Source organism: Colobus angolensis, unplaced genomic scaffold (assembly GCF_000951035.1).
Source record: "Colobus angolensis palliatus isolate OR3802 unplaced genomic scaffold, Cang.pa_1.0 Scaffold342, whole genome shotgun sequence".
In the NCBI taxonomy this organism is placed as follows: domain Eukaryota; kingdom Metazoa; phylum Chordata; class Mammalia; order Primates; family Cercopithecidae; genus Colobus; species Colobus angolensis.
The window spans coordinates 4,263,336-4,277,758 of NW_012116733.1; the positions used below are offsets into that span (position 1 = coordinate 4,263,336).

General features: G+C 35.9%; 1 protein-coding gene across 2 annotated transcripts in view; it reads left to right on the forward strand.

The window, feature by feature from the left end:
- The window catches only part of PIK3C3 (phosphatidylinositol 3-kinase, catalytic subunit type 3), a 125,840-nt gene that overhangs the window by 83,223 nt on the left and 28,194 nt on the right, over nucleotides 1–14,423 (forward strand). For both annotated transcript variants that reach the window (XM_011952584.1, XM_011952585.1), the window contains 4 exons: nucleotides 439–508; nucleotides 2,310–2,374; nucleotides 5,327–5,411; nucleotides 11,439–11,513. In XM_011952584.1, coding sequence (XP_011807974.1) covers nucleotides 439–508; nucleotides 2,310–2,374; nucleotides 5,327–5,411; nucleotides 11,439–11,513 — 295 coding nt within the window. The remainder of the gene's footprint in view (nucleotides 1–438; nucleotides 509–2,309; nucleotides 2,375–5,326; nucleotides 5,412–11,438; nucleotides 11,514–14,423) is intronic.

Sequence of the window (14,423 nt, forward strand, 5' to 3'; positions counted from 1 at the left end):
TTTTTTTTTTTTGAGATGGAGTTTCGCTTTTTGCCCAGACTAGAATGAAGTAGTGTGATCTTGGCTCACTGCAACCTCCGCTCTCTGGGTTCAAGCAATTCTCCTGCCTCAGCCTCCCCAGTAGCTGGGACTACAGGCATGCGCTACCACGCCCAGCTATTTTTTTTTTTTTGTATTTTTTAGTAGAGACGGAGTTTCACCATGTTGACTAGGCTGGTCTTGAACTCCTGACCTCTGGTGATCCACCTGCCTTGGCCTCCCAAAGTGCTGGGATTACAGGCGTGAGCTACTGTGCCGGGCCTAAATTAACTAAGTTAAACTTAATTTAGATTAATTTCCTAAATCTGTATTATATTAAACTGCTATACTATTTGCCCACAAAACTGTCTTTTAACAGTCTATACATTTGGTTAATATATTTTACCTTTTGATTAAAAGCTGTTACGGAAAGAAAATCTGGACTTGAAATTGACACCTTATAAGGTGTTAGCCACCAGTACAAAACATGGTAAGTGTATTTTACATCATTATTTTACTTTACTGTACATTGTGTGTACTTTTTCAAATTGAAAATTTTTAAGTATGTTAGAGATACAAATAATTTCCGCTTGTAGCACTGAAGACAAGTTGGACCTTCCTGCCTGCCTCCCTTCTGTCTTTCCTTCTTTCCTGTTTCTCAGTAACTACTGGTTAATTTAACTACTGGTTAATGTAGTTACTGAGAAACAGAAAATTTCAGATATTCCTGACAATCCTGTAGACACACACATCCACATGCACAAACCATCTGAGTCTTTTTGAGATGAATAATCTCGGGAAGTTTGGTAGAAGATTCCCTAGGAGTGCTTGCCTAATGCTTACTGTAAATTCCATAGTCTTGCTACCCTTCCTACTTTATACTAGTAGTTACTGAGAAACAAAATATATGCTTTAGGTTTCCTATCCTTCCGCTGGCCATTCCCAAATCTTTTTGATGCCTTAATTACTCTTCTCAGTTTCTTCTCAGAATGATCTTTTAAAAAGTGCAAATGTGCATCTTTATAATCCTGTAAAAAATCATTTGTTAGCTTTCATTTTCTCTTGGGACAAAGACCCCAAAAACCTTTACCTAGCTTCTAAGTGCTTGCATAGTGTGACACACCCTATATCTATCTTTCAAGCCTCTTCTTTTTGCCACTCTTCCCCTGCATCCTGGGCTTTAGCCGTACTGGCTACCTTCTCTTCTGTCTAATGCATTGTGCTCTAAGGCCTTCACATACACTGTGATCATTGTCTCAAACATTCTTGTCTCCATGGCCTGCTAACTTTATTATCCTTGAAAACATGGCTCAAATGTCAGATGTCCTTCGATCCCTACTGTAAGTTAGGTCTCCTTACACTAGTTCCTTTCATAGTACCCTTTATTCATAGTATTTACCCCAGTGAAGCTTGTAAGCTTTCAGATCCATGTAGGCAGCGTCAAGCATCTATTTTTACTTGGCAAATTTCTTCCAACGTGGTCAAGAAACAATAAATACCTGTTAAGTGAATTAGTGCCAACTATTCTGTATTTATGATGCAAGAATAAATGAGATATTTCTTACTCTACAGGGGTATATAATCTCCTAATTTGCATGCAAATTATTGTCCTGTAGGCTTACCAGAACCAGATCATGATAGTTTATGATCCTGAAATACTGTTTTCTTTATCCAACTTTTATTTTTTAAATATATCCATTGTTTTATGTTTCTTTTGTCTTCAGATTTATCAGACTGACTTTTTCTCCTTCTCCCACATACTGTCTGTCCCCTTTCCTTTTTGGTTTTTTTTTTTTTGGTAGTTTAAGGGATTTACACATCTGTCTTACCAGGAAATGACAGAAGATGGAATATTAGACAAGAGGAGCCATTACATACAGTTTTACATGCAGCTTTTAGGGTTAGGTGATTGTAATCCACAATTCTAGATTTCTTATGGTGATTTTAAATTTGGAATATTTTAATTGGTATATGTTGTAAATCTATAGAAAGAAGAAATTTTTGATGCTAGATTTAAGAAGCTTACTATTAGTTTTTGTTCCTCATGTTTTATAATAGAAATCAGCCTAGAGAAACATACAGACTAAATCAGCTTAATTTTTTTAAATGTTTTCTTATAGGTCGTATGACATAAATGCCAGTACAAACTTAATATAGTGTACATAGATCTTTTTAAGTTGTTCAGATATGGAATGTGTTTATTCACAGATGAAGATTATTCTTAGCAGAACCTTTATTTTTCTTTCTTAACCAGTAGCTATGCTTAATGCAGTGCATGCATTTCTGTGTAGGATTCATGCAGTTTATCCAGTCAGTTCCTGTGGCTGAAGTGCTTGATACAGAGGGAAGCATTCAGGTATGGTATCAATAAAGGTTATGCAATTCATGAATGTATTCTTGTCATAAAAAATTCAGTCTTTATAACAGAGTTAAAAATGAAAGTCTCCTTTTATCATTTTTCTTTCTTCAAGTTTTTTTCTTCCTTTATTCAGAAGTAAGCATGTTTGCAGTTGAAGATTCTTCCATTTGTTACTTACAGATACTCAGTTCCTTGAACAATGCATTGTGTGTCAAGGGATCAGGCATTTAATTGGTGAACACAGCCTGGCCAACATGGTGAAACCCCATCTCTACTAAACTCACAAAAATCAGCTGGGCACAGTGGCACACACCTGTAGTCCCAGCTACTTGGGAGGCTGAGCCAGGAGAATTGCTTGAACCTGGGAGGTGGAGGCTGCAGTGAGCTGAGATCACATCATTGTACTCCAGCTTGGGTGACAGAGTGAGACTCTGTGTCAAAAAAAAAAAAAAAAAAAAAAAAAACCACCAGAGTTAATTGGTGAGCAAATTAAAATTTGTTAACGTTTGTACTTGCATTATATTCCAAAGAATGGAAATGTTATAATTTATTTGATATTAATTGATGAGCACTTTATTTCCAGTTTTTGTTACTCAGAACACTACCACAATGATATTGTTGCTCATCTGTCTTTTGTACAATTATTTAAGACCCCTTCCCTCTCCCTGCAACCTGTTGCTCCCCTTTAAATATGAGAAAAGGTCAGTGGTTCCTGTGACAAAGTAATGAATATGTTTGGATTTTTTTTTTTTTTTTTTTTACCCTCTAAATACATGGATTAGTTCTTGTAACATCTTAATGGTTTTTGTTTTTTTTAAATATAATTTTCCTGCTTCCCTATGTAAAAAAAGGCATGTAATTAAAACAAAAATTGATACACCCAAGGGGAAAGAAACAACATAGAAGGGCTTGGTAGAAGATATTTGATACAACGTGTTTTTGCCTTTCCCTATTTAATCGTTCCATTTATTCAGTATGGGAGTCAGATTTGTAGAAAAGTATTACTCTGATTCTTTTGCAAAGCAAGTGCTTATTCTGTTCTTTGATTTGGGGTACAGTCATGTGCAGTGGTTAAAAGCTCAGGCTTATGACATCAAACTGCCTGGGATTGAATTCCATCCATGTTACTTTCCAGCTCTGTAACGTTGAGTGAACTGGTTAACTCTTTCTGCAGAGAAGAGTTAACATAGTAGCCCTAAGGTTGCTATCTTTGGAAAGGCCTGCTTGCCAGGAGATTGGTCACTGGCTTTCAGCATGTTGCATTTGCTTCCTAATCGATAAGGGTGGTTCACTGTGCCTAGAGTGTTCAAATAATATGCTTTATACTAAACAACCCGCTTTCCTTCTAGGAGTCTGGAACTTTATAGTTGCTTGACAGAGGTTGCCTGGGTGACCATTTCCCGTTAAAACCTAAGTCTAATGGGCTTCCCTTATCAGAAACATTGCACTCATGTTACTGCTTTTTATTTTTTATTTTTGGGTATTGGAAAAGAAGCTCACTGTGTCTCTTCACAGGACAGAGAGGGCTAGGATGCCTGTGTATGAATTTCTCCAGATTTTTTCCGTGTGTGTTTTCCATGTTGATTCTACTGTGTATCCTTTCTCTGTAACAAATCTTGTCATGATACAACTACATGTTTAGTCTGTAAGACCTTCTAGCAAGTCAAACCTATCAGTGGTCCTGGGGACCCCTTTAACATACCCTTCAAGACACAGTTTTTGCATCTGTAAAATTTCCGTAATAAGCCATATTACTCTAGGATTGTTCTGAAGAGGACATGAAGTGTACTTAAAGTTTTTAGCATGGGTCCTAATTGTCATCATTGTCTCATAAAGTTTTTGATTACTTATGTTGTTTTGTGTAATTATGATTTTATAAAATGAAAACAGTGACAGTTTGTATACTGACTCTTGGCTGCACATCTGATCTGTGTAAGTTATGTACCTGCATCATAGATCACATTCGGCTTTACTTGATAATTAGAAGTTGTTTTTCAATAATTAAAAGTTGTTTTCCGACACTGTAACACTTCTTGTGTTTCTCCTTGCTACACATCTTCGCCAAAATCATAGTGTTGCCAAACTTCAAATTCTTTGTATCTCATTTTGGTTTGTTTGCGTTTTCCTGATTATGTATAAGGTTGAACACATGAAAATTTATGTATAGGCCATTTGTTTCTTCTGTGAAGTGCATGTTCGCATCTTCCTATGGCCCATGTTCCTGTTGTGTTGTTTATATTTTTTGTATAGATTCATAGGAGTTTTTAAAATATATTCCAGATGCAAATCCTTTGTCAGAATACAGGGTATTCAAAATAGGTGAAAACATAGGATAAACTTTTTTTTTTTTTTTTTTTTTGAGTCTTGCTCTGTTGCCTTGCTTTAGTACAGTGGCGTGATCTCGGCTCACTGCAACCTGTACCTCCTGGGTTCAAGCAGTTCTCCTGCCTCAGCCTCTCGAGTAGCTGAGACTACAGGTGCCCGCCACCACGCTGATTTTTTTATTTTTAGTAGAGACTGGGTTTCACCGTGTTGGCCAGGATGATCTCAATCTCTCAACCTTGTGATCTGCCCGCCTTGGCCTCCCAAAGTGCTGGGATTACAGGCGTGAGCCACCGCCTCTGGCCAGGATAAAGTCATTTTCTAGTAGTACATTAATTGTATTTTCAGATAATACACTCTGTGGTGTTTTTTTGTTTGTTGGTTGGTTGGTTTTTTGCCTCTAAATGTAAAAGAATAGGTGCAATTGGTAATCTGGGGTTGAGCGGGGGAGGGGTGCATTATACACAGTTTCCCCTAGTGGAAACTCTAGTGTATTTATTGTACTCTTACAATTCTTTTGTTCAGTCAGCGTTTCTCATACTGTATTTTGATTAAGTTTTATACTAGACACTTGTTGTTCATTATTTATAGTTTCAAAACACCTAATTTGTTTGTTTGTCTTTTCAGAACTTTTTTAGAAAATATGCACCAAGTGAGAATGGACCAAATGGGATTAGTGCTGAGGTCATGGACACTTATGTTAAAAGCTGTGGTAGGTGTTTCAGGCTGTTCCTTTCCATTGATCAAATAAAGAAGAGCAGGCCATCCTGATACTGCCATAATCATAAACATTTAGAACATGTTAATGTTTAAATGCTCTGTAGGAAGAGTAAAAGATAAATGTTGATTAAAGTAGTCATTAATGCTTTGACATAATAGTAGTAACAAGATGTAAATTACATTTAGTCTTCAGGGATATATCTTTGCAATCACTGAACTATTTTATGATTACAATTTATCTTTTTCTGGAAGCTGTTAATTTTCCATTAGATTTTCTCCATTTTTGAATAACAGAAACTAAGTAGACCATGGGAAAAGTCTCAATCAGAAATAATTGTGCTTTAGATAAAGTTTAAGAGCTAAGATAATGGTGCTTCATTAAGAGGGTGCCCTCATGGTATTTTAGAGTCAGTTCTTATGGTTCATTCCTAGAAATAAGTAAGCGGTAGTAGTATTTCCTAGATATATATAGTAAGTGACATAGGGATTAATTTTTATTCTTCAGGCGTTTATGCCTAACTTCATGAAGCTTATATTCTAGAGGAGTTTTTTTTTTTTTTCATTTTCTTTTGTTTTTTCTTTTCTTTTCTTTTTCTTTCTTTCTTTCTTTTTTTTTTTTTACCCTGGATACAGGGTCACACTCTGTCACCCAGGCTGGCTAAAGTGCAGTGGCGCAATCATAGCTCACAGCAGCCAGGACCTCCCAGGCTCAGGTGATTCTTTCACCTCAGCCTGCCGAGTACCTGGGACTGTAGGAGGTGTGCACCACCACACCTGGCTGATTTTTTTTGCATTTTTGTAGAGACGGGGTTTTGGCATGTTGCCCAGACTGGTCTCAAACGATCACCTGTTTTGGCCTCCCAAAGTACAGAGGTGGCAGGCATGAGCCACCATCCCTAGGGTGTTTATTTTTTCATTTAAATTTTTTTTTATAACTAGATTGTTTAAGGGAGGATTGATAAAGGAATTGGCACTAGAGTTGAGCCCTGAATGGCATAGGGTATATGATATGTTATAACTTATATAAGTGCTATATTTATGCTTATGCCCATATTTTTGCCTATACTTAAGCTGGGACAGCAAGAAGAGGGCTTTCTAGTTAATTGTTAAGACTATATTTAAACTTGCATATTGTTTTCTAGTTTAAAAGTTGCTTTCCTATACATAGTATTTTTGTGTTTTTCACAACATCCCTGTGAAGTCACCTTCCAAATTATTTTAGACCTTATTCTCAAATTTATTCTTGATGATACATTTTTGTCTGAAAAACAAAAAGAAAATAAAGTTTGAGAATATGGAAATAAAATTGTGTTTGTATATATTACAATCCTTTATAGTTTTAATTCTTGTATTTACTATAGGAATATAAATGTATATTACATGTAACTGAATTTACTCATAAACATGATTACTTGCAGTATTTAAAGATTTAAAATCACTGAAGGTTTTGAGAGAAAATGTTTCCCTTGTCCTCTTACTCTGTATTTCTCTCTCTCTTCCCTCCCTCCTTTCTTGTTTTCCTTCTTTCTTTTGAATGCCCCTTTTCTGTTCTGTTTTTCTCAGACCTTCAAGTCTATGGTTTCTGTGATCTAAAAAATTACATATCATCTAAAGGCTCAACTAGGCTGAACATCCAAGGTGGATCACTCACACGATTGGCAGATTATACTGTCTTAGCTAGGCTTATAGTGAATCACCTACACATGACCTGTCCCTGGCTTGGGCCTCTCAGAGCTGGGTTCCAAGAGCAAATATTCAGACAGACAGGAAATGGAAAATACTGGTTTCTGAAGGCTGGGGCTGGGAAGTTGGTACTATATCACTTGTGTTAAATTCTGTTATTCAGAGCAGTCCTAGAGCCTTCCTGGATGTGAGGGGACAGAATATATATAGATCCAAGCTCTGGATGAAAAGGATGTCACGGAATTTGTGGCCATTTCCCTTAGTACCTTATTACATGAGGTGTTTTACATACCCCCAAATAATTATCTTTTACGTTTTTACTTGTAGCATAGTTATTGTAAACCTTTTAAAGTCATAAATCTGTTTAATAAAGAAATACTTTTTCCACACAAAATACATGCACATACACTTGCCCTGTCAATATTGACTAAAATTTGAAAAGTCTGCTCATTTAGTAAAATTATCAGAATGGTATGTTACAGGTACGTGCTTAATGTCATACCGTTGTGTCTTTTGTATAATGGTCCATTTTTTTCCCCAAGAGCTAATGAAAATATGACTGACTTTTTCATGGGGAAAGAATAGCAATTTAAATTATCTTACCTATTGGACAGTTAAATTCACATTGCATCTTATTTCTCCCTTTTTTTCCCAACATTTCACATGTGTTCATCCCTCAATAACTGATTTGATGGCAGCTCTTCTCTTCATCTAGAATAGCCTTCTGTTTCCTATATGGCTTCCTGTATGACAAAATAATCTGTGTGTAACTTCCATTTTAGAAAATAATGTTTTAAGGTTTTTGCACATTGGAAGAAAAAACAATTGATAATAGTTTTGGTGGCATCTTTTCCAGATTAAAGTCTCAAGTCTGTATCATGCAGCTAAATGTGGGAATACTGTTTATTCTCACATACACGCATATCTTTACTAAGTAAAGGGAAATAGGATCAGTGGTTTATTTGTCTTTATAATTTTCTTTAAGTCAAAGTTTTTTTTATAAAAACAATTTCAAGATGTTTTGCATCTCACATGGGGTAAAAAAACTAACAACATTGTTTTAACAAGATTTTCTTGCACAGAAATAGTGTTTCCATTATTGTATAAAGAATAATTTTCCCTAAAAATTTTCTAGCAAATTTATTTCAGGTCTTCTTAAATCATTCTGAGTATTTTCTTTTTTTTTGAGATGGAGTCTCGCTCTGTCTCCCAGGCTGGAGTGCAGTGGCACGATCTCAGCTCACTCCACCTCCCGGGTTCATGCCATTCTCCTGCCTCAGCCTCCCGAGTAGCTGGGACTACAGGCGCCCACCCCCACGCCCAACTAATTTTTTGCACTTTTAGTAGAGACGGGGTTTCACCCTGTTAGCCAGGATGGTCTCGATCTGACTTCGTGATCCCCCCACCTCGGCCTCCCAAAGTGCTGGGATTACAGGCGTGAACCACCGCGCCCGGTCCAAATCATTCTGAGTGTTAATTATCTCCTCAACGTTTCTGAGGATTATCCCATTCTTACCTCAAATGTTTTGTTGTTGTTTTTCAGGATGTAGCCTTGTTTGAAGTGCCCTGCTGAGTATTGACACTTTAAACTATTGAAGCACTCTAAATTTTCATCTTTACTATTAAATATGACCATTTGTCGATACATATATTGCACTTGACTAAACATATTTGTCAGAATGACCATCCAACATATTTATGACCATAACCCAATGAGGCAGGGCAAAAGACCCTTATTCATTTTCCATTTCCATGTAACAATGAAATATCACTCTCAAACAAATTTGATGATGAGTCGTTTATATAAATACTTTGCTTTATAATTAGGATTAAGCATAATTCATGTATATCTAGTTACATGAAAATTTTAGGTCAGAATTAACTGTTGCAGCACGGGTGAATCAGTATTCTGTAGAGATAGCTAAACAACTTAAATAGTGACAAAAACCAACTGTACTTTATAATTTTTAAAAAATGGGATTAGTGAGTAGGTCTGGATTGAACAACTCAGCTGCACTGATGTACGGTGATGTTATTTTTGAAAATTGCAGGAGTTTCTCTTGTCTTCATATGCACGTTATCAGTAGTTTAGTACCCTTGAGTAGCAGCTAGATTTCTAAGAATCTCATATTAGAGAACCTAAGTGTACTAAGTTCTCATGTGTTCTCAGGGTACTCTACTGAGTTTCTCTTTAGGGATATCAAATTTAATATCCCTCAGTAAGTCACTTAGTTATTTTTCAATGGGAAGTCTTTAGTCAGTTTTGGAGTTGCATGTATTGTGGCAGTTTTAGAGCAGTGCTACTTAAAGTGTGATATGTGGACCCACAGTATTGGGTTTACCTGGGAACTTGTTTGTATTACAGAATCTTGGGCCTTGCCCCGATTCTGTGATCAGAATCTGCATTCTAACAGGATTTTCAGGTGATTCTTATGTTCATTAATACACTAGAGTTTAGAGAAGACTTCTCAACCTTTGGTGTGCCTAGTAATTTTTGAAAGCTTGTTACAATGGAATTGTGGCTGCTGCCACTAGAAGTTCTGATTCAGTAGGACTGAGGTAAGGTTGAAGAGTTTACATATTTAATAAGCTTTCAGGTGATAGTGATACTGCCAGTCTGTGGGATCACATTTTGTGTAGCAATGCTCTAGATCAAGGGTCAGTAAGACTTTTCCCTAAAGCTTTGCAGGTAGTATTTTAGGCTTTTCAAGTCAGATGATCTGTATGACCGTTCAACCCTGCCGTTGTAATGCTCAAGCCAGTATGTCAATGAATGAGTATGACTGTGTTCAAATAAACTTTACAAAAACTGAAGGGAGCCAGATTTGGCCATCAAGCTGTAGTTTTTTCTCCCTTCATCTAGATACCCTTTAAGTCCTCCTCATTGGACCACTAAATGTTATCATTGCATTCCGCTGCAGTTAACATAATGCACCTATAGTGACTTAATCATAAGAGTGTATTTCTCTTGTGACAAAACTAGTTGTAAGAGATTGCTGTTGTTCCAACTATTTAAGGTGGTTAGGGCCAGGTGAAGGCTCTGTGATTCTCTTGCCCTTTTCCTTACAGTCTCAAATAACTGCTGCGACTACAGTCATCATGTTGCAATCTAGACAGGAAGGAGAAAAGGCCTGAAGGGCTAACCTCCTAGCTGAGTCAGCCCTTTGCTTAAAACTGCTCTCCATGCATCTACATTTGCTTACATTTCATTGGACACAAATTCCAGCCCAGTGACTTTGGACAATACCATTAATTCTTGGAGCCTGAAGTTTTTCATTTCAAGGATGGTTATCATACTTAACTGGCATCATTAAAAGGGTTAGAAATGATGAAGATATGCCTAGCTAAGAGCCTAGTCTTCAGTACATTGTAACTGTGATTATTATTAATACTATTTTTCCCATAATGATACATTGCTTAAGTTTTTTTGGACTTCTGAAATGGCCTTCAGAACCTGAGTCAAATGAACCGTATTATTTATTGAATTTGAGCAAGGTTATAAGTTCATTAACAGGTTGTCCCATCTTGTTTTTACACATGGGCTGAAATAAACAGGCTTTGGTAAATATTGCTATAGTTTTATATGTGTACAAGTTGTATTTATTGTCAGGTTATTAATGGTAGAAATAAACATAGTAAAAAAAAAAACTCCAAAAAGGTGCTATTTGCTAAATTCTGTGTAAGTAGTTTCAATAAATGCTAAATTTTCAGACTTTTTTTTAGAAGAAAAAGAAAACAATACAGCTAGAACCAATGCCTCTGCCTTTAGTTTTGATCATATAATTTTTCTTAATGCTTTAGAAGATTATTGTGTGAACTTCATAAATGTCTTTACCACTCAGATGAATGAATTTAGTTTTCTATCTGCTTCCATGTCAAGATTATTTTTCCACAGATTTAAAAAAAATTTAACCCTGCATTTACTTATGTTATCTTATAGATAACATGGTTATGAGTTATGAGATAATTGACAGTTGACTTTATTATGTGTATTTCTGTAGATACTTCTTTTTTGATGTCATCTTTAACTGTGTCCAATTTGATATTAGAATTGCTAGGCCCATGTTATAATTAAGGTCTCCTTAACCTGACTTAACTTTTGATGCAAGTGACTTTTGTAATTTCACAGAATTCTACAAGATTTTCTATTTTAAATAGTACTTTGAGTTTCAGGTGACAGACATAGAGTTAAAGATTGCATATTTGAGAATTTAGATGAGAAACCAGAGACATTAGAAAACAATTAATAATAAAGTTGCACAAACTGCTTTTATATTCAGTAGAATGTATAACCTGGTTTGCATTTGTTTTCACATTTTTTTAACTGTTATTGCAGCTGGATATTGCGTGATCACGTATATACTTGGAGTTGGAGACAGGCATCTGGATAACCTTTTGCTAACAAAAACAGGTAACAATTAATGGCTGCCAGTAGACATACATTGTATTTGCCCATAGTTTTTACCCCTGAATCTATTTACTAATAAAATAAACTGTGGCCGGGCGCGGTGGCTCACGCCTGTAATCCCAGCACTTTGGGAGGCCAAGGTGGGCAGATCACCTGAAGTGAGGAGTTCGAGACTAGCCTGACCAACATTGAGAAACCCCATCTCTACTAAACATACAAAATTATCCGGACATGCTGCACATGTCTATAATCCCAGCTACTCTGGAGGCTAAGACAGGAGAATTGCTTGAACCTGGAAGGCGGAGGTTGCAGTGAGCTGAGGTCGTACCATTGCACTCCAGCCTGGGCAACAAGAGCAAAACTCTGTCTGGGGAAAAAAAAAAAAAAAAAAGATGAGTTATGTAAGTGAAGATAAATCAGAGAGTCTTAAAAATTCCTTTAAATGTTACCTTGGAAGAACATTTAAGGATAGTCCTTTCCCTTGTAAGAATTGCTTTAGTAGTAATCCTACAGATGATCATTTTGCACACACTGCTGTACTGGAAATGCCTCTTTACGGAAAGCCCATAATGGATACAAGCAGCTTAGTCTCTTATTGTATAGCTCCGGTTAGATTGTTAAAATGTCCTTTCTCTTACAAAGTGTGCTTAATTCACTTTAATATCTACCTTTAATTATTTGCTTTTCTCCTTGGAGTTCTGTGGGGTAATCATTCTCAGCGCCCTTTGTCCTGACAACTCTTTAGCCCTATGTATTTATCTTTATGCAGACAGCTTCCAAACTTACAGCTTTTTACCTCAGTCCGTTTCATTAACTTCAAATTGGAATATCGAACTGCTTACTTGAAATTCTCATTATATATGGCCAGTTGTAAAAGGTTATCCTTTCCTCTACTACCTACCTAAAACCTGCTTCTCACCTCATTTTCCCGTTTCAATAGATAGCAGCATCACCTACCCAGTTGTTCAAGCTCTAGACCTCAGAGTCATTCTTAATATGTCTCTTGGCCTCATCTCATATACTGAACCTGTTAGCAAATCTTGTCTGCTCCTCAACTCCAAAATAGATCATGAAGTTACCTACTGTCTCTTCATTTTTACTACTTTCACCCCACTTGAAGCAACCAATACATGCTGCCTAAACAATTTGAATGAAATCTGAACTCTTTAATGGGGCCTTGTGGCTTGTCCAGGCAGGCCTTTTGTCTGAATGTCAAACCACTCCTGCCTCAGACAAGAGCCTTTGTTATTTTCTCTTTCTGGAAAGTTCTTTATTCAGATCTTTGCAGGGCTGACTTAAGTTGAAATTCTAATGGCATAACTTTAGAGAAGCCCTAACTCTTTGATCTGTAATAACATATCTGCCTCTTCCTCCAATGATCTCTACTTATTACTGTTTTGTTTATAGCACTTATCACTAGCTGAACTTACCTTTTTTGTTTAATTCAACAACTATTTATTGAACACCTAGCAGATGCTGGGAATACCAAAGTTAACAGAACAGACAGAAATCCTTGCTCTCCTAGAACTTGTTGAGTTCTTATCATTGTATTCTCCCATTCAGGATGCAAGTTCCATGAGAGCAGGAACCTTTGTCCGTTGGGGTTGCCCCATGCCTCTAGACCTTGAACAACACCTAGCTAAGGTGTTCAATAAGTCAGTGTTGAATTAATGATGAATAAATACTTCGGTTCTTCCATGATCCTTTTTCTTTTCTGGCCTAAATAATTCAAGTTTCTTCAGCCTTCTGCAGAAAACAGATGTTTACGTTACTCTTTAAATTGGTCTCTCAAAACATTTTCTGTTTTGTTTGTATTTCTCCAAATTGTGATAATAATTTACCATAATACATCAAGAATAGTCTAATTATTAATGTAATGACCCTATTAATTTATGTAATTTGGAATGTCATATATTCAGTTTTTAATTATTACATATGGAAAATCATCTGATAGAACTTGCATGTGTGATGTTGTGTCTGTGTCAAAGCCAGTCAATCTCCTTAATCACCAAGACCAAAAGAATATAATCCGATTTTCATGGAGATTCTTGGCTGATTTGCTAATTTAGCAGAGGGTATTTATTAAAAAACATTATGGTGTGTTTGGAGAGAGCTGTAATTTGAAAGTTTCATGTGTTATTTTCACTAGCTCTTTTTATTAGTGGAATCTTTTAACCACAAGAATTAAGCAACAAAAATGATTCCATTTGTTTCTAGATTGTAATCATTTACAACTACAATGGAATTCTTTAATATAAAAAGTAGTATTAACATCTGTAATATTATATTCAAAAATTCTACTTGATTTTTTTTTTGGAAATTGATAAACAGTGTAAAACTTTTTCTGTTGGACTTTGAAAAGTGCCCTCGTGTATGTGTATTTGTGTGTGTGCGTGTGCGTGTTTTAATGGGGGTATTTAAAAGTAAAACCAGAAGGAAGAGTCTACGTAATATACTTTTTTGGCCCAGGTCTCAGTTACTTGTTTAATGGAAATTGAATTAAATCTTAGAAACAGAAGCTTTAAGCTTTTGTTAACAGTTTTCCACTAGAGGGTGCTCCAAATTTGCTTTTTAGAAGCCAAAACTTTAGCCTAAAATGTGCATAAATAAGATGCACCTTTTTTTTCCTGTTAAAACAGCAGTTCATTTTTTCTTAACTGCTCTGTAATTCTTTCCTCCAGTTACGTTATGCAGTTAGCATTTTAAATCTTTCTTACTAGGATACATGTTTTCAAATTTTTAGTTTTGGTTTGGATGAAATTAGATTCTATAAGGAGAGACTGAGTATGTCAAGACAAATAGAAGTATAATGCATTCCTCAACTTCTAACAATTTAAAATATTTTTAAAAAATTTTGTGTCTCTAGTCATTTTTACTGAGAGTCTGTATTTCAAAGCGGTTTTAAGTTACATT